The 20,179-nt window shown below is 34.3% G+C and overlaps 2 protein-coding genes across 3 annotated transcripts; both read left to right on the top strand.

The window, feature by feature from the left end:
- Positions 1–651: 651 nt before the first annotated feature.
- On the top strand, positions 652–1,898 carry LOC106714901 (NADH dehydrogenase [ubiquinone] 1 beta subcomplex subunit 7). The gene is made up of 3 exons (XM_014508024.2): positions 652–928; positions 1,113–1,281; positions 1,765–1,898. Exons 1-3 carry the CDS (start codon positions 820–822, stop codon positions 1,841–1,843), a joined length of 357 nt encoding a protein of 118 aa, XP_014363510.1. The 5' UTR covers positions 652–819; the 3' UTR covers positions 1,844–1,898.
- An 899-nt stretch (positions 1,899–2,797) lies between these two features.
- LOC106714973 lies at positions 2,798–16,391 on the top strand. Of its 2 annotated transcripts, XM_045678471.1 has the most exons (23): positions 2,798–2,900; positions 3,160–4,044; positions 4,286–4,438; positions 5,549–5,661; positions 5,742–5,898; positions 6,233–6,365; positions 6,552–6,682; positions 7,088–7,291; positions 7,398–7,541; positions 7,772–7,945; positions 8,067–8,217; positions 8,305–8,439; positions 8,559–8,766; positions 8,977–9,142; positions 9,212–9,373; positions 9,451–11,248; positions 11,336–11,534; positions 11,767–11,950; positions 12,128–12,306; positions 12,462–12,652; positions 12,930–13,124; positions 13,202–14,623; positions 15,087–16,391. In XM_045678471.1, the coding sequence occupies exons 2-23, from the start codon at positions 3,250–3,252 to the stop codon at positions 15,227–15,229; spliced, it is 7,137 nt and encodes a 2,378-aa protein (XP_045534427.1). In that variant the 5' UTR covers positions 2,798–2,900; positions 3,160–3,249; the 3' UTR covers positions 15,230–16,391. The 2 variants fall into 2 exon arrangements, with proteins under 2 accessions (XP_045534427.1, XP_045534426.1); XM_045678470.1 differs by having other exon boundaries at positions 2,798–4,044.
- The last annotated feature ends 3,788 nt before the right edge of the window (positions 16,392–20,179 follow it).

Genomic DNA, 20,179 nt, shown 5'->3' with positions numbered 1-20,179 from the left:
ATGCATCTCGTCACTCTGTGAGTGAATTCGGTCGCAATTTGAATTAAATTTGCTGACTCTCTACAATTTGCCTAGTCAGATTACAAACGGATAAAACTCTAGATATTTTTACTATTTGACACGAATCGCTATTTTTAATGGTTTATATAGATGTCGCAGTCATATTGTATAATCCGCCGTATTACATTACGGCTAGCTGTTATCAAAAACTGTTTTTGTTTTTGATAACAGCTAGCCATAATGTAATAAGGCGGATTATACAATGTGACTGCGACATAGACATTAACATGTAGACTGTTGACAAATCGATACAGTAGACTCGGCTTTGACTCGGAACGAGACCAACTTTCCGTATAAGTTCTAAATGGATTTGCAAAATCTATACTCTGGCTTTAATAAATATTTTATAAAGCAAGGTTTGCAATTGCAGTGAAAAATGTTAGAGATCAAACATTGGAATATGCTATTGTATCATATTGCCGCGGTACACTCGTTCGGAATCGAATCGTCTTGTGATTAAAAAGGTACTGTCTACGTACCCTATAGTTTATTTGTAAAATTAAAATACAATTTTTGTCTTCTAAACAATAACACCGCCAAAATTAACAAAAAATAGCAAGTTAAGAATAAGTTTATAACTGATACTGGTATCCCTGCAATTCTGCAGAGGAACCCCGAAACACGAAATGACATTTCTTACCGTCTTCATTAGATTTTTAGCTCGGCTACATACAATAAAAACCATTTAAAAACAAAGCTTACTTTCCGTAAAGTGGATTCAATTTAGTTCTATCTGAGAAGAAACAATTCGCCATTAAAATGGGACAAATAATGGGTTCTTATAATGCCCGAAATGTCGATCTTTACATGGACGATAAACCAACTTTTGATCCTCAAGACGGGTTTTCATTCGAGCGTAAACAGCGAGGTACATCATTATTAATAATTTAAATAAACAAAAGATAAATTGTTGTTAGTAATATATGACAGTAACTGTTTTTTTTTCTCTTTTAAGTGTTATATAATTTGACAGGTTATTATTTTGTTATGTCAGTGTTAGATTATAGGAGTAAATTAAAAAAAATAATTCAAATTTTATGTTACACCTTCAGAAATGTTAGCGCGAGATGAAGATTTAATTTCGGCAAGAATACCTCCCTCCAAACGCGACTATTGCGCTCATCATTTACTGGAATATCAAGTATGTCGCTACAAAAATATGCCCATGTTGTACCGATGTGCTCATGAGAAACACAATTATTTGAACTGTGAGCACCAAGAGTAAGTAAATAACAATAATTATTTTGGGTTGTAAGCTTATGCTCAGTATACTCCAATAATGAATTCTTAAGAATTACATTTTGCATGGACATCCGCAACGCATCTGTGGTTACTCTGAAGTTGCGTATGTCCTATGGGCGCCCGATCAAATAATTTTAGACGATCCGCCTCTTGTTTGAACCCTTCTTATAAAAAGAAGAGCTAATAAAAAAACCAGCTCAACTCATACTGTTACTAAAAATCTTGTAAAACAGGTACAATAGTTAACCACTAGTTTTTGTAGACGGCGTTAACTATGTTGATTGTACATTAAATATGTTCCTGGTTTTCTTATAGTGAAACAATATTTGCTATGCTCTGAAGTTGCATAGAACCAGTTCACATTATGTTTTAATACCATATATTTAGTAGTAAATGCAGTCTCCCAGTAAGTGTTCCCACTCGCCAAATTAAAATATGCTAAAATGTTCTAAATGTTTTCAGTTATGTGCTCCGCATGAAGGAGTTTGAGCGTGAACGTCGTTTGAGACTTCGTGAAAATCGTCTCGTTGGTGTTGCTTAAATGTGTTCAGCAATTTTCTCTGAATATATTGTAAATAAAATAGTTTGAAATTATATCATGATTGTTTTAAAAAACTATAATTTATTTCTCTTATTTTTTTTTTTGGGACTTAGTTTTAGACAATCTTGTCTAAGTGATAATACTAGGTTAAATTCTTGGTAGTGTGTATATGACAAATAACTAGACTACTATGTTTAGCAGTGGATTCATACAAAATCATAATGATGGAAGTCTCACACATGATAGGCTTTTTACAACAAAAATTAAATAAATTAGTTATTGCTAGAGTAACAATGTAAAATCCAGCCTGTGATACAGCAGTAGATAGCGCTGTATAGTTGCCGTGAGTCAAACCTGTTTTATTTATAGTATCAGGTAATCACCTGAATTCTTCAAAATAGTGAAATGACCATTACCCATGGACAGACGCATTTGCAGATGCGTTATCTATAGTTTTAATCGACAGAGGAGAGGATGGACAGAAAGAGGCTAATTTCCCTTTGTATACGACCAAAACCATTGCTGGTGGAAAAGGGATCTAACATTGATAAAAAGGTTTTGTCGGCTCTATAATGTGGCGTTTGAAGTCAATAAATGTTTTTTTCGATTTTACTATTCTCGTGATTCATAAAAGTGTGAAAATACTGTATTATTGTATGTTTAATTTTATTTACTTTTACAAGAAATTATAATTTAAAACGTTCCGAAAAGAGCCATAGACAATAAGATAATGACAACCCTTTAAATTTTACATCATTGCCATTATACAAAATAACTGATTCATAAACTTTCACCTTATCTGTCAACGTTTTTAGAGTCGAGTTTTGTTTGCTGTTGCCTATATTTCTTTTACTGCACATGAACTAAAATGACAAAACTGATACGCAATTACATACCTTGTTTTGAATTACCATTAAAGTTGACATGACAGATTTTCGAGATCTAACAATTTTTGTAAACACGCTAGTCGAATACACAAATTATATGTATAAAATAGGCTTATGCTATTTATTGCGGAAGTAATGGCTTCCTAAAATTTAATTGCTGATGTTAATTTGTAAGCGATAGTTTATCCCTTTTAAACAAATACTGTCAGGTTGATAATGTATCCTGATACAGCCAAGTGTGCATTGTGAATATTTGTGTCATCCGGCTTCTACTCCCTTCAATTTCCTACAGCAGCGTCCCGTGCGAAAGCTACAAAGAACTCTCTTATAATAAAGATTGTCGTTGTATAATAAGATTAATTAATACATTTTCACACCTTCGGCAAATGTTTTGGTATAAATGTATTGTTGTAAATATGTTTGTTTTAGATATTGCTTTGTAAAATATCTTTGGAAACTGACGACCAGCTTTGCTGTTAACATGAATCCAAGTTAATTTAAAGCAATTACTCATTTAATATGGGTGATACCGGTGGTGTCACTTCTGTTACAAGCAAAATGAAAAGTAGAGTCGAAGAAGAGGACGAATCAGAAGAAGAAGTTTGGGATAGCGAAGACGACGACGAGACTATCGCCAGAATTCAGCGCGCTCACTACGCGCAAGCAGCCGCTATGAATCCTCGTCGGCGGGCGCCTCCGCGCCCTCGCCCAATGAGCCACAAAAGAAAATTAGAAGCAGTGAAAAATTTTCATGATTTTACTAAAAAGTTAAAAAAAGACACTGGTATATCAATTCGTAGTTTAGTAGGAAACAATATATTAGAACTAAGTGACTTTTCTAGTGAAGATAGTAAATCGGAAAGTGATGGTTTATCCGAGGAAGAGTTTGTTGTTAACCCAAATGCAGTTCAGGAGTTAGAGGAGGAAAACGAAAGTTACATTGATCCTGTAACAGGTGATATTGTGGAATGCAAGAAAACAGTTCAGAGACCTGTAAGTCCAGACAATATTTCTCACCATTCTGATGTGCAGCAAAATGAAGAGCCCAAAACACTTTCAATCAGTGACATAATTAATGAGGGTGGTATTGACTTGAGTAAAAATGTTGAGATTGCTGAAGTTGAAACAAGTGAATTATGCCCAGACAAATGTCCAGAGGATTTGTTAGATATGAAGCAAGATGAGGCTAGCCAGGACTTTGAGGAGTCAAACAATGTAACTGAGATTCACAATGAAGAGGTCAAACCTCAAGATAAGTTAAATGAGGAAGCGGGTCCTGTAAAAGATGAAAAGAAACCTGAAACGGAAGAAGAGGTAAGAGAAATATATTATTTCATCTATCCTAGTAACAAAAAAGTTGTTTTCCTTGTAAATATATTATTATAGAACACACTTTTATTTTGACTGCCATTGTTGAAACATTGTATGAAAATGTGATATTGTATCACTTATTTTCTTTGAAATATTAATAGCAAGAATATGGTTTGATACAAGTGTGAAAACTTTTTTATATAGAAACAAAGATTAAAGAAAAACTTAATAATTTTTGTTTCAGAAAAAACTGAACAATCTTAATGCAATTAATGTAAGGAGAAATATTAGAGAAGTAATGGACGAGAAAAATTTGGACGCATCAACTTTAACAGCCCAACGGCAGGAGTCTGAACGTCTGGCTCGTGTACAAGAACAGCAGAGGATCATCAGAGAGGTTAGTAATATTATAAAATAAGTAACTTGCTTCAATTTTGCTTGTCAAGATAGATGGAAAAAAAATATTTTATATTATACTTTGATTAATACTTCCAACTTGCCTGTAGAGTTGACTCATACAAAAACATTGTAATAGCAATGAACAAATTATAGTTTTTATGGTATTATAATTTATTTTGAGTTAACTTGAAACAGTCTAATATTTTCTAAATTTGATGTAATAACAGATGATTGGTTCTCATATGATTTGTTGTATTTAAAAGTTATTACATGTTCTTAAAATCAATTATAAAATTTACCATCAGCTAAAAGATCAAATAGCTGTATGACATCATGTATGATTAATAGGATTGTTTTATTACAAACATCCCAGATCACATTTCATATTCTTACAATAACTGCAATCTTGCAGTTCTGATTATTTTGGGATGTTTAAAAATACTAAATGAAAACTAAGTTAAATATCTATCCACTCTGGAAAGGCATATAGATGAAATTGATAAATGCTGAGATGGATAAATCAAACTCTGAAGATTATGAATTGTCTACAGAAATCTTGAAAAGGAATATGTTGCATTTATCACCTGCTTGCCTATTTTACCATCTAAATAATAGTTAATAGGTATTTCTCCTTAAAGCACAAAATGATGACTTATTTATACAGTGGACCCCCGGTAATCCGGCAAACACTATGCAGGGCAGTGTCGGACAATCGAATTTGTCGGATTATAGAGCACTGCCTAAGACCCCTATAGTCCGGATTTTTTTTACGAAAGAGTACCTTGTAATCCGACAAATTACATATCTAATGACAAGAATCTATATATTATACGTACATATGTATGTACTTTGAAGTACAAATCAGACTTAATTTATGTAATTCTAAGTCATGTCGGATTACAGGGGGCGCCGGATTAGACAGGGGCCGGATTATCGGGGGTCCACTGTAGTTTACTTTAATGTCAATAGTATACATTTTATCGTAACATTCCAAAATGTTTACTTAGTATACTAATTAACTGCAAAACTCAGAGCAATATAATGGTTCTGTCTTAGGGATCTTGTATTGATGGAGTGCGGCAGTAATATATATTATTACATTTTACAGGTGCAAAGACAAATAGCAATGAACAGACAGAACAAAATTCACCAGAAAACTCTCTCTTTATTACAAGGCGGATCTTCAATATTAAAAAAGTCTGGGCCTGGACAAAAATTAAAGTATGTATTTAAATTAAGTATTTAACTTTTCAATTTATTTTTATTATACAACTAGTTTCTCATTAATGTTTTATTTTTAGTTTACCAAACACTGTAACAGTGAAAATGCCATCAGGGGAAATTAAGAGGACTATTAAACATGGGCAAGTTGAACTTACCAAAGTCCAAAAGCCGACAACTTCAGCAACATTTTCACAGAAGCTTGGCAAACTTGATCAAAAGCCAGAAAAGAAAGAGGTATGTTCATTAATATTTTTGAACATGTATTAACTGAATTAGTAGTATTTATTAGTGATGCAACGGATCTCTGTTTCTGTTTCCGCAAGTGCGGAAGTTCCGCGCGCTTCTCAACATCCGTTACTGCATCTGTTTCTGTTTCTGGTTCCGCTAAGTCACTTCTGTTGCATCACTAGTATTTATGACTACAAATTGACAAGAGCATTTCAAACTGTACTTTTAATTTAAATTATACATACTCTGCATATAAAATATATAACATTGTTCATTAAAAAATATTGAATGAAAAAGATGTTCATGATGTTTATTTGAGAATTTAAATTTGGTATTTCAGGTGGTTGAAATAGTTGATAGTAGTAGCGGTGAAGAAACTTCATCGTCATCTTCAGACTCTGACGATTGCATAATGTTGTCAGATTCAGAAGTACCGCCAAGTCCTGAGGCTGAGGAAGATCCCGCTAATTCTGGTGAGGCTCATCTATTATCTTATTATAAATTTCGTGATGAAGGTCCATTGATTGATCTGAAACTAGTTGGTGCAAACAGACTGCACATCTGTTAAGTAATGATTTTAATAAGGTTATTGTACATTTCAGTGCCATTAAGATACATTTTGGTATTTATTCCATAAACTATTTATTTTTTTCATAAAGGTTTGCATGTAAATGACACCTACAATATACCAGACGAGCAAGGACGCGTCTTGATAAACATCGGTCATCCAGAATCAGAAGAAGATATATTCTTAGCTCCTCAAATTGCTAGAATTATAAAACCGCATCAGGTATGTTACGACTTTGCTGTTTTATTTTTAATACAGTAAAATACTTGTACAATTTTGGGACTGTTATGAAAATGCGACTTCAAAATTCATTATACTATACCATAACATTGCTTTTTAGCCGACTTCAAAAAGAAGGAGGTTATCAATTCGACTGTTTTTTTTATGTTTGTTACCGCAAAGCTCCGCCCCTGGTGCTTCGATTTTGATAAAAAAATATTTTAATCGAAAGGTATTGCTTGCAGATGGGTCCCATTTTTTTGATTTTTATAAAAATAACTAGAAGATTAGTAGATATTGAGTTTAGCTGCGTTTAATGCGTTGCGAAAATTAGCCTTTTTGCTTTCAGCGCTTACGTAGGCTATACTATTTTAATTCTTACCTTACAAATGTTTTATTTGTTACCAGATTGGAGGTGTGCGGTTCTTGTTTGACAATATCATAGAATCTGTTGAGAGATTTTCAAATTCAACAGGATTTGGTTGCATATTAGCACATTCTATGGGACTCGGGAAGACTTTACAGATTGTCTCCTTCTGTGACATATTTCTGAGGCACACCACATCAAAAACTGTGCTATGTATTATGCCAATTAATACTCTACAAAATTGGGTAAGTATTTTTTTATGGTTCTAAACGTCATGATTGTATCTTCACCGTCTCGAAAATGTAGAAAACAGCAATGTTTTTGTTGAAATGTTTGTAATAATACTTTTAGGTGGCAGAGTTCAACATGTGGCTGCCGCTAGATGCGAGCAACAGCCCGCTTGCAGCGCACGGTGAGGTCCGTCCAAGGAACTTTCCCATCTACGTCCTCAACGACAGCCACAAAACGCTACAGATGCGCGCTAAAGTTGTTAAGGTACATTTTTTTATTTCATGAAGCATGTATGGATATATGGATGGAGAATATACAACATTTTTATACTAGTACTGCTACTAATGTTGTTAATAGAAGGGGACTGTTTTTTGTCGTTATTACTATTTATTCAGTTTTTTATCAATAAAACTATATTGCATGTTGCCATAAGCGAGCTCTATCTTTAAAATGGATGTACTTTCTTTTATCTTTTTGTAAATAATTTTTCATAGGATTGGACTGCAACTGGCGGTGTGCTTATGATAGGATACGAACTATATAGACTTTTAAGTATGAAAAAGGACAAGAAACCTCGTAAGAAAAAAAAGGCGGAGTTGAAAGCCGAAGCGGAAAAAGAGAAAGAAGCACAGAGAAATGATAAAAATGAAGTTAATGAAGAAATGCAGGTATACATAATGAATTTATGAAACTATAGTTTAAATCTTTTCAGTAATAAACCGAAAAAATGGTTAAGCACACATCTGTTTTTATCTTCAATTTGTTTTCTTTAAGTTTTTACTTTTCTAGGGTTCAGAAAGTAATATGTCAAAGCCATCAGAAGAATCCCGAGGTGAAAAAGAGGAAGGCGAAACTCTAAATAAAACTGACCAAGAAATTAAAGATAAGGAAGAGAAAAAAGAAGATAGTCCAGCTGATGAGGACAAAAAACTTTTGGATGGTAATATCATTAAGATCCACCATTATTTTTATATTAAGTATCTTTTTTTATTCATCCTAAATCGTTTAACTAAATTTTTTTTTTTAGAAATGTATGAAGCACTGGTACGACCTGGGCCAGACCTGGTGATATGTGACGAAGGTCACAGAATAAAGAATTCTCACTCAAACATATCTTATGCTTTAAAACAAATGAGAACAAAACGCCGCGTCGTTCTCACTGGCAAGTTTATTCCTTTCATTTTAGTTACATTTCAGATTAATTCTAAATAAATAAAAAAAAAAATAACTAGTAATAGTATTTAATAGGTATTTTTTTTTATCTTATAACCTTATTTTCAGGTTATCCGTTACAAAACAACTTATTGGAATACTGGTGTATGGTTGACTTTGTGCGACCGAATTACTTGGGCAGTAAGACTGAATTTTGCAACATGTTTGAACGTCCCATACAAAATGGACAATGTATTGATTCCACGCCTCAGGACATTCGGCTAATGAGATATAGAGCCCATGTTCTTCATTCATTGCTCGTGGGTTTTGTACAAAGGTATTTTAAAATTAATTACATTGCTTAATAAGTTTAAAAAAGTAATAATATTAAGTCTGAATTAAATCCGAATTGTTGTCCTAAAAAAAGTCGAAAAAGTGTCAACTACCAGCTTCAAGAATTGTTTTTAATTCTTTCAACGTTTACTGTTAGAGGTCGAACCTAAAAAATGCCCAAAACATGAATTTCACTATATTTTATAACCCACAGACGATCTCACGCCGTGCTTCAGTCTACTTTACCACAGAAAGAGGAATATGTGCTGCTCGTGCGCATGACACCTTTGCAAAGAAAATTATACGACAAATTCATGAATGAAGTTGTTAGAACTACATCGGTGCCTAATCCGTTAAAAGCATTCGCTATTTGCTGCAAGGTAAATATATAATTGTCGTATAACGGCGTTAGCAATTTATCCTTTGTCTGAAACACATTACATTTTCAGATATGGAATCATCCAGATGTCTTATACAATTTTCTTAGAAAAAGAAATGAAGTTAACATGGCCATCGAGGAAGATCTAGATTTAGAGGAAATAGGCGGAGTCACTAAAGCCGGTCGACAAACTAGATCCAGAGGAAATCCCAAAAAGGCAGCTAAACCTCGGGTAAGTTACTACAATATAGATTAAAACATACAAGTACAATTTTAAACACTTCAATTAATTTTTCCTTTATTTCGAAGGGTTCTAAAAAGCCTGCGGCTACTATACCTCCTAATACTACTGGTTCAGGAAATGTTCAAGATGCGGGAACTTTTGGAAATACACCGTTCCCCCCAAACGGTCCTTACCCAGGACCACCAGGTCTACCGGGGCAACCAGGGATGCCTGACTCCTATAGATCCGGTAGACCAGAGGCTCCATATCCCCCGTATCAAGAATATCATAACTCTGGCCAAGGTTACTATCCCCCGAATCAAGGCTATAATCAGGAATTTAATAGCAATTATTATCAACAAACTCAACCGCCGTATGGCAACAATTATCCTAATCAGTATCCTCAGAACAATTCTGACTGTAGCCAAGGATATAATCAAAATTACTGGAACAATAGCAACTATTATGGTAATCCAGGTTACTATAACAATCCTCAGTATCCGAACTCACAACCGCAACCAGAGTTTGCTGGTAATCCTCCGCCTAATTTCAATAATAGTCAACCGTATCCATCAAACTTTAATACAATGGATCCAAACAATCAACCATATCCTAACAATCAAATACCACAGTATCCCGGTAACCAGGATAACTTCACCAATCAACACCGGCCTCCCTTTCAGGGACCTCTTAATCAAACTACTCCAGCATATCCTACATTTGATTCCAGTGCTTCAGCACCCACTAACTACCCAAGTAGTCAGCCACCACAGAATTATTCCAATGCACCATATCAACCTCCATCGTTTCCTGGAAACAGTACAAGCTATGGATCAAATATCCCACCTCCTTACAACCAATATAATAATCCTAATTCAAATTATCCTGCTTACGGAAATAATCCTACTCCTAATCAGTCTCAAAGTAATTCCTTGCCTAATCAAACGGCAGTTAAAACTGAGATGAATGTGGATTCCAATTATCAGACTACTGAGAGGAAACCTGAACCAAGCTATCCTCAAAATAATGTTCCATTTGAAAACTCATATAATTTTCATCAGCAAAATCCTCTATATCCAAATCAGTCAGAGACAGGTACGAGCGGTAGTTATCCGTGTCAGTACCCGCCTTTCTCTTCTAACCTTGAAACAAAACCGCCTCTCGATAGCGCTGGGAGTCCGGTCACATCATGGCCAATCACAGATACGATTAAGACTGAAATAGACAAACTAAAACTTGAAGACAAATTGGAAATGAAATCTGAATCAGACGGAGAGGTCAAAATAGAAGATCTAGATACCAAGAAAATTGTTAAAGATGAAACTAAAAGAGACAGTTCCAAATTAGCAGCGTCGCCTAAAAATCAATTTGTTGAAGGTCCTTCAAAAGATGGTGCATTATCAAAAGAAATAACTAAAAGTGATAAATCAGAATCTGACGAAGCCGCCAAGAAAGCTAAACAAAAAGGCAAAGGAAAAGACAGTAAGAAAGCAGAAAAACCGAAGGCCAGAGGACGACCCAATGCGAAGGGACGGAAAGATAGAAAATCATCGAAAGATAAGAATAACGAGGAGTCGGAATCTGAAGAAAGTGAAAAGGAGGAAAAAATGAATAAAGAAGAGGAGTTAGCTATGGTGAAAAAGGCGGAAGAAATGACATACGATTGGGCGGCCGAATTGTTGAAGGATTACGTGCCGGGTATTATTGAAAATTCCGCCAAGATGGAGTTGTTCTTTTATCTTCTCAATGAAAGTATCAAAGTCGGAGATAGGTTATTACTTTTTAGTCAGAGTTTATTTACATTGAATCTTATTGAGGATTTCTTGGAAAAAAATTACATCCCTGGTACAGTTAGTTTATGGCAGAGAAATGTTTCATACTACAGTAAGTATTTTAGAAGTTCCTAATTAAACATATAACATTGTTAATTTTCACTCGATAGTTCTTAAGTCTTAAATTTTTATTTAACAGGACTAGACGGGTCAACCCATGCTTTGGAACGAGAGAAGTTGATCAATGAATTTAACTCGAACCCTAATATATACTTATTCCTGGTTTCGACTCGCGCCGGCTCACTCGGTATTAACTTGGTGGGGGCCAACAGGGTCATTGTGTTTGACGCTAGCTGGAACCCTTGTCACGACACGCAAGCTGTTTGTCGAGTATATAGGTAATTTTTCATAGAAGAATACACACTACGCACACGACACTACATAGTTATTTGATTAGAGAACTAAGACTGAGACGTCACAACATTGTTCTATTTCATGTACATTAATATTTAAAATACATTATCCATGTTTTCCTTTAAGTTTCTCTCTCACACAAACACACTTTTATGTTTAAAAGACTATGAGTTTTTTAATTGTGGGATCAAATAAATTCGATTTTTAATATTTCAGGTACGGTCAGCAAAAGCCATGTTTCGTGTACCGTTTCGTGATGGACTGGTGTTTGGAGAAGAAGATCTACGACAGACAGATCAACAAGCAGGGCATGGCGGACCGCGTCGTCGACGAGTGCAACCCCGACGCCGTGCTCTCTATGAAGGAGATCACCAATCTATGCTTTGATAATGACGAAAAAGTAATACAACAATGCCATTTAATCCCATACCTCCACTGCACTAACCCTTGTATCAATAAATATTATCATCCTTTACATTATCTTTGACAAAATGGCATAAACAAAATAGTTTTTTATTATTTTAATTGATATTTCTAAGATAAACTGATAAATCTAATTTATGAAATTATTTTGTAGGAATCAGAAATAAAAGATCTATCAGAGCACGCAGAGAAGTATGTTGACTTGCTGATGCAAGGTATTCTCACAAAGCACGGCACATTGTTGAGCAAGGAACCTTTCCAGCATGAATCACTCCTAGTCGATAGAAAGGAGAAGAAATTATCTAGCGCTGAAAAAAGACTTGCACAAAGAGGGTAAAACACTTTACATACAAATAGAATATTTATTTTTACTTTGTTTAATGAAATAAGTAGGAATAGAGATAGGTACTTCTTTGGTCGATACATTAGGCATAAAGATCGAAACCATTGTGTTAGAAAAAGAAGTATGGTTAATATGTTGTTGGTAGTTACGAGTTGGAGAAGAAGGCGGCCCTGGCGCCGAAGCCGACGGGCGCGTACCGCGCGGTGCGCACGGCGGACGGCACGGTGGTGCAGCGGCCCGTGGCCTCCGTGCGGCCGATGCAGCACGCGCGCTGGATACCTGCAGACGTGTGGCGCCGACAGGGCATGACCGCGCAGGAGATGACGCTGCCTCTAGGTTACTGCACACAGATCAACTTATATTAATAAAAAATAGTCAATTCCTATGTTCAGCAATTCATTTTAAAGTTTGTAGTTAATGTTTTTAATCTCATTTACCAAGTTGTTTTATTAGTGAGATCTTTACATTTGATATCCATGTTTTGGGTTTGTGCAAATATATGACATCCGTCATTTTGTGGTGGCGTAATGGCCGCCACAAATATCCAAAAATAATAGTAGTTCAATGCATAGGAAAATATCATTAATTGTCTGGTATTTCTTTTCGTTTTCAGACGTTGTTATACCTACGAATTCGGCCGAAAAGACTAATATTGTACTAAAGGCAGGACAGCGCGTCATGGTATTGAAGTCGCCGAAAGGTATTTATATGCAGCTCGAGTCTGGTAAAATCATTGCAATTAAGACGTCACTCAAAGGTTTGCAAAAAGGATCCGAAGTCAAAGAAGGAACCCCAATAGGAAAGAAAGGTACGATATTTTCTATGCATCTTTTACTATCGTATATCAAAAGTTGTTGAATTTTAAATAAAACTTTTTTATTACAGTTTTGAGCAATCGCGCTGCAGTAAATATTCCTGGTTCTTTAAAAAATAACTCTGCAATTACGATAACATCAAAGACCGGACTTAGACCTGGGATGCAAAGAGTAATGTCCCGACCCTCAATGTTAGGTCCTAACAAAATGAGACCCGTATTGCCTGGTCAAAAGATAGCAGAGATAAGAAGCCGTTTAGGAGATATGAAGTCGTACACAGCGATGCGTCCGAAGATGCCAATGAATCACGCGCGTTTACTGCGGCCTAACCTACCCGGTTCTGTTAGTATAACAAGGATACCGAAACAAATAAAAAAGCCTACAAACATTGCGTCCAATGAGTCGAAGAAAATGGAATTAGAGTCGGATGAAGACCCTCAGGTATTAGACAGCGATGAGGAAGAGGATTCACCAAACGATAGTAAGGAACAAGAAACAAGCGAGCAAACAAACAAAAAAGAAGAAGCCGAAAGAAAAGAAGACAATAGTGAATGCCAAAAGTCAGATGCCCCTCAAGAAGCTGAAAAAGATACGATAACAGAAAAAGACCAGAAAAGTAACGACAGTGAACCAATGGTACTCACGACGGATGAGAAATTACCACCTGAAGATGCCTTAGAAAATAAATCCATGAATGAAACACCTAGAGAAATACCCGATGCCCCCAACAATCACATGAATTTGGCACATAACGAAATGCACGAACCCACACCAATCGAAAAGAAAATAAATCTATTAAAGAACTATAGGCACCAACGTCCTTTCGGCCGACCGCAGACGGAATCTAGTTTAACTCAGCTAGAAAGAACGGCTAGCACATTGAACAATGAAGGAATACCAGACTTTCGAAGAAACTTGGACGATATTACACAATCTTACTCACCGGTCACCGATGACAAAACAAACAATAAATCCAGAAAGAAGAAATCACCAACTAAAATTGAAACAAATCCCGAACCTCGGAATATAGAAACACCTGTAAATATAGAAAGGCCGCCGATACCGAGTTCAAATATGTCTCATAGTGTATCCAGTCTACTCGGCTCGAGCACGCAGAAACCTCGGGTCGATCCGATGCTCGGCAACCACTTACCTAAACCCAGGATGAGCGACTCGATAGCACAAAACTTATCGCTCAGTGGGCCCCGACCAAATCCTTTGGGCATATCTCACGACAACCAAATCAGTCCACTGCGCGATTACACTATGGGCCAAAGTTTAGATCATTCGAAGCACATGGCGATGGGCCCGGCCTTGGGGAACATAGGGCTGATGGGTGGTCCCCCGGTGACGCCTAACATTGACGTGCGGAAAGTACCGGGTTCGCTTGGTGATCCTCTAAGCAGTCCTATGCCAACTGGTGCGCTGAAACCTGTACAGCCTTATCCCACTCACAATCCGCCTCCAGAAGTACCTTATGGACAATATCCAGGTATTTTATCTGTGTATATTAGTTTCTAATAAGTTTTACTATCATCGATTCAACTAAGATTATTCAGTCTTCTTCCTCGGAGTGTCATAGAGTGTATTACATAAACACAAAACACTTATTGTCGACGTGAGAGATGAAATTCTAAAAAATAAGTAAAAAGAACGAGTTCTCGAAATCTCACTCGCCATAGCTTTGTTAAATACCAAATATTTTTTAGATGTTTTCTAGTATGTTATTTCAAATTAAGAAAAGGTTACATATAACATTTAAAGTTTATTCAGTTTTAAAAAAACTTTATTTCTATAAATGGCGCTATTTTATTAGAGCGACAGTCATTCGCGTTTTTTGGTTTCTTAAAATTAAAGTTAGTTTATCTAATACTTTTTTTACGTTATACTGCTAACATACTGATTGGAAACATAATTTTCTTTGAATTCAAAGAGTGGCATTAAAATAATTGCAGGTTACGGCATGGGGTACGGCGCGTACCCGAACCCAGCGTACTACGCGGGGTACGGCGGCGCGTACTACCCGCCGTACCCGCCCACCACCACGCCCTCTGTACCGCCGCCAGATAACTACCTGCCTTCTAACCAGCAGTGGTAGAACACCAGTGACATAAGTGAATAAACATTTTATAGACTACTTGAGTAAAACAGTATGTGAGTTACATCGAGTGGGTTATGTGGGCGTACGTTCGAAATATAATTCATTCTCATTTCATAAAATTTATGTAGCTTTAATTTATATCATTTTATAGTCATCATAATTCCTGTCATGAATAATTGTGTTTAAAAACCAAGTGTAAAATGTTGATGCACAATTTTTTTTTCCTTGTATTCATATATGTTCTACAATTTATTTATGCATAAAAATGTTATATTTGATACATAGTTATACAATTCTCAACAGATCTTAGTATGTATTTTGTCGTACAATTTTTGTTTTCGTATTTCTCCATACATATACTTAGCTTTTCGAAGAAAACATCGGGCTAAAGAAGTAACTGTAAATACATGAGCCTCATGACGATTGTTTCTCGTATTTTACTGTTTAATACCAAACGATTATTTTGACATTTAAATGGAAGTAATACGAACAATGTCTTTAATGTATAATTGATAATTCTGTATTAAGAATACTGAAGTCATGACGTGGAAGTACTTATTGCTAAGTATACGCAGTTGTAAATGCATTTTAATGCAAAGCGTTAATTCTATAATTATTATCATACGATGTAAATTAACTATCGTTTATCATTTTACAATTGTATTAGTCGGAAATCTCAATAAACTGTTTTTTTTTCGTTGAAAGTAAAATTTCTGTTCAATACTGGCTCTGTCTTTCGAATATTACGGCTACGGATTGGTCGATGGATGTGATACGTTGCTAAATTAAAGGTTAAGTCGAAATTAGCTCGTAAGGAGTATTTATCATTTAATTAGCACTAGATAGGCGTTCATAACGGTTATCCTAAGCATTTCAGTTCGCATCAGTCTTTCGACTTGCCCGCAACAGGGGGCCTAGCACGAATATTTGCCAGAAAGAGTTCGTTATGTCATCGACAAAATTTGTATTACATACAGCGACAACTCTCATACAAACTTCAACAAAATTTGTAGATTACGTTATGAATACTTTCTCACAAATTTTCGTGCTAGGCCCCCAGTTATATTTACGCCGATAGTATTATTCGAATATGCGATTTTTATGTTGTCTAATTTCGATATTATTAAAGATATGCGTTACTATTTCTATTTTCCTTTTGGTGTGCATTTTTATTGTCATCTGACAAATATAAATATAAATTAAAATTGTCACAAAGCTTCATCATAGATTATTAAAAAAATTCAAAATATACAAAACCTTTCTTTTAGTTGTGCTCTGTGATATTACTATCTATGAAAATTTTTACTTGAAAGGTCTTTGTAATAAAGTGTTTTACGTTTTTAATGATTTTTTTTGTAATTCAAAATGCAGATTCTTTAATCAATTATTTACATTAATGAAATGTTTAATAATCTATAATGTATATTATCTATACATCGTATGCCATATCAACTGTTTAGTCTATGTATTTGATTGAAAAGTGTAAATACTCTAAAAAAAAAGTACAGAAGTAATAATATCTTTTTGCGATTGTATTTACATATATTGTCATCCCTCAAATTGTCATTGAAAAAATATATACAACAATATGTGACTGTGTGTGTGTGTGTCTGTGTGTGGTGCCCCTTTCTGTCCAGCGCCCTGGACTGTCGAACGATCAGGCCCTAACCTAACGCCGGCCCTGTCATTTGGCCTGAGTTTGAAACTGATATCGATTATAAAAGACGAAAAGTGAGAAAGATAAATAAGGAAAAGAGAAAGAGAGAATCTATTAATGTTGTCGTCATTAGATCACAAAGTAGAAGCTGAATGCTTAGTTTGCCTTGTCTTGGCAGGTTTATGATAGAATGATTTTGAATGAAGTTTTTTTTAAATTCATTATAATTCATCCTATTTTAACTTTACCATTAAATTCAATGGTTTGTTATCAGAAGAGTGTCTTTATAAACTTTTGATTAACGATTTTAGTTATCTTTATGGTTAAGAATTTGTATAGTATTAGAGCACTTTACTTTCTGGTACTGCATTTTTCATGAAGTGTAATATAAGATAAAATAATTATTATTTATTAATTATAATCTTAATGTATAGAAATATTCATTTGTCTCTAATATTCTTTTTTAATGTTCTAATATTTTTCTCGAGCGATTAAAAATTTTATCGTATTTTTTTAAGCATTGTTTTAACAATATGTAAACATTTCGACTGGTTTACACACACCAAATGAAAAATAGAAATGCTGTTTACGTGTATTGATTCAACGTTTTAAAATGTTTAACCATTGGTTTCTGAGAACAAAATCTCTGTATAAAACAATATCGTCATCCCTGTCTTTATCTTTGCCAAAACAGAGATTACAAATATGTTTGAAACGGGGGTATTGGTCTCAGAAACCTACGGTTAAACTCATCGGTTCTTATATTATTTTTTTGTACAAAACTGTGGACATTATTGTTCGAAGTGATACAAATAATAAATATTGCATTTTAAATTGGTCTAGTTCTGTACCGGTAATATCCAATAAAGTGATCAATAAAACATTTTATTTGTTTCAATTTTATTCTATAGAAGATTCTGAATATATTTTGAGTAATTAAAAAAGGCATACGTTTTGGACTATACTTGATTGATTTGGTTTACGCTTGGTCTATTTTTTGTTTTATTTCTAAATGCTTTGTGCTTGAAGTGCTGTAAACCTGACCTCTTTCTCATATCCCCCAACTGGCTGGCAACGCATCGGTTTTTTAGGGATAGTAATAACGCAGCCATAATTTGTAACTTCTATTAAAAATAATGTCTAAAACAATTTTCATCAACTCGGGAAGTGATACTACGAACTATATTTGACGCACAATTGCATAATGCTTTTAGGTTTGTAATCCCAATGATAGGTGTTTGTTTTGTACTAACAAAAAACAATGAAAAAATCTTTGTAACAACTTTTTAGTCTTGAATGCCTCAAAAATAAATTAAGTTGTTGACTTCAGAATTCAATTCGATAGGCAATTACATAAAGTTCACTGGATTAAGTTTGAATATAATTGCTCAACAGTTTTGTTTACAGCAAACTATCGAAAACATGAAATTTTCAATTATTGCACATGATTCTATTTAATTAGCAGACGATTTAATTTTCACGTAAGTCCACCTTTTGTTTTTAGTTGTAGCAGTTAATTGATATACCCATAATTAATGCAGTTAATTTGATTCCGTACTTGTAAAGATTTGTCATATTCTCGACTAACGCTGTGGACTTGTTTTATAACCTATAAATTGTGATTGGATGGATGAAGGAATGCGAGTAACATCGTACGAGTGACACAAACTAAACTAACTTCTGATTTTATCTTGCTTTTATTAAGATTGCAGGCTTTACTGGTCGCATATAAAATGGTGTTCAAGTAGTTTTTATTACAAGTTTATAGCCTAGTACAAATGCTTACAAAAACAAATACAGAACAGTGTAAAAATTTTCAATTGTGACAAACTAAATTTGACACAAATTATGAAGTAACATTAAGACAAGGTCTTACAAATCTTAACCTCATTCTTATTCCAATAGATAAAAAAATCTTTTTGTTAATTAAGTTTTCTGCAATAACCAAGAATAATCAATTCGCGGTCGTCAGTCCGATTCTATGTTACATTTTTGTCATTTAAAGTTTTCCTCAACAGTTTGGTTTTCTTCGCAGCTTCTAAAGAAAGTCTTACCAGTATCCTGTTGTATTATATTATTCCGTACTTTTGTATCGTTTTCATAATCATTTCTATTCTACTTATTTTACTCAAGTTTTGTGTTTTATTTAAATATCATATCAAAAATAGGGTTCCGTTAAAATTGATTATGTTTGCACAAAATCAAAAGAAGTTTTAGTAAGTTACAAATTCCTAACTAGTACACGAAAAAGTGCGTTTAGTGTTGTAGTATGCTTCTGTAAAATAATATGTTATTAATTCTTTTTTTCAATGAATAGCTATATATAAACAAAAAACAAATAATGTTAAATGCATTCAACGGCGATTCTTAATAACACGGAAATAATTACCTCTTATAACATAAATATTTTCATATTACGCACCTTATCTATAAATAGAACAATTTGCAGGTATTCCGTGTATTTGGCATGCATATATCACATTATGGGACATGCCCAAGTGAGGAGAGTGCGGACGTATTTAATTATGAACCGACTACATACAAATCTTTCTCCAAATTTTCCTATGCTTTCATTCATATCTTCATCCCTTCTAGGTATCAAGGAAAAACATTATCTTGCTAGACGTTGATGATTATGATAATAAAGATGATGTACGATTGCAGTTTTACGTATTTTGGAATAATGTGCCGAATAACGGATTCGAAAGGGACGAAAAATAAATTCGTAACCCGAAGCTAGCCAGTAAAGAGATTGATTAAAACTTACGTTTTTATTTTTATTTTGAATTGAATTTAAAAGTATATTTGTCCGAAACCATGGTGCATGTATGCGTAGATGTATGAATGCAGAAGAAGCGAGAGAGGTGTGTCAGGCAGGACTGCGCCAAATGGCCTACCCCTCTGGGTTACGGGAGTGAGTTATGTTGTCGTTATTGTATTTTAAAAGTTTAAATAAAGGTCATTTCAACCAAACCGTGTTTTGCTGGTAAAATTAAAAAGCGTTGTTTAAATCACGGATTAAGAAAGGGAACTAACGCCCTTTTAAAATTAACGTGTTATATAGTAAAACGGGCTAGGTGAAAATTAAAATTAATTAATTCAGCGACCGTACTGATAATGTCATGTATGTAAATGAATATATTTAAAAATATAATCTTGAAACAAAATTAAAAAAAATAAGCATAAGAATAATAAGCAATGTAAATTGTAACGAATGCTTATAGCTTTTGTACGTTTAGTTGTTTTAACTAAGAGAAGAGATTTATACAATAATTTTTTTTCGATATCAT

The sequence above is a fragment of the Papilio machaon genome, chromosome 6 (genome assembly GCF_912999745.1).
Source record: "Papilio machaon chromosome 6, ilPapMach1.1, whole genome shotgun sequence".
Lineage (NCBI taxonomy): Eukaryota > Metazoa > Arthropoda > Insecta > Lepidoptera > Papilionidae > Papilio > Papilio machaon.
The sequence above is the reverse complement of the archived record's forward strand: the minus strand, read 5'-3'. Positions and strand labels throughout refer to the sequence as shown.

Bases quoted from the DNA above. Each gene is read 5' to 3' on its own strand.
- LOC106714901 (XM_014508024.2), top strand. From the start codon at position 820: ATGGGACAAATAATGGGTTCTTATAATGCCCGAAATGTCGATCTTTAC. The intron at 929-1,112 runs GTACATCATTAT...TTACACCTTCAG, and splicing joins ATTCGAGCGTAAACAGCGAG to AAATGTTAGCGCGAGATGAA. The intron at 1,282-1,764 runs GTAAGTAAATAA...AAATGTTTTCAG, and splicing joins TTGAACTGTGAGCACCAAGA to TTATGTGCTCCGCATGAAGG.
- LOC106714973 (XM_045678471.1), top strand. From the start codon at position 3,250: ATGGGTGATACCGGTGGTGTCACTTCTGTTACAAGCAAAATGAAAAGT. The intron at 8,218-8,304 runs GTAATATCATTA...TTTTTTTTTTAG, and splicing joins GGACAAAAAACTTTTGGATG to AAATGTATGAAGCACTGGTA. The intron at 9,143-9,211 runs GTAAATATATAA...TTACATTTTCAG, and splicing joins CATTCGCTATTTGCTGCAAG to ATATGGAATCATCCAGATGT.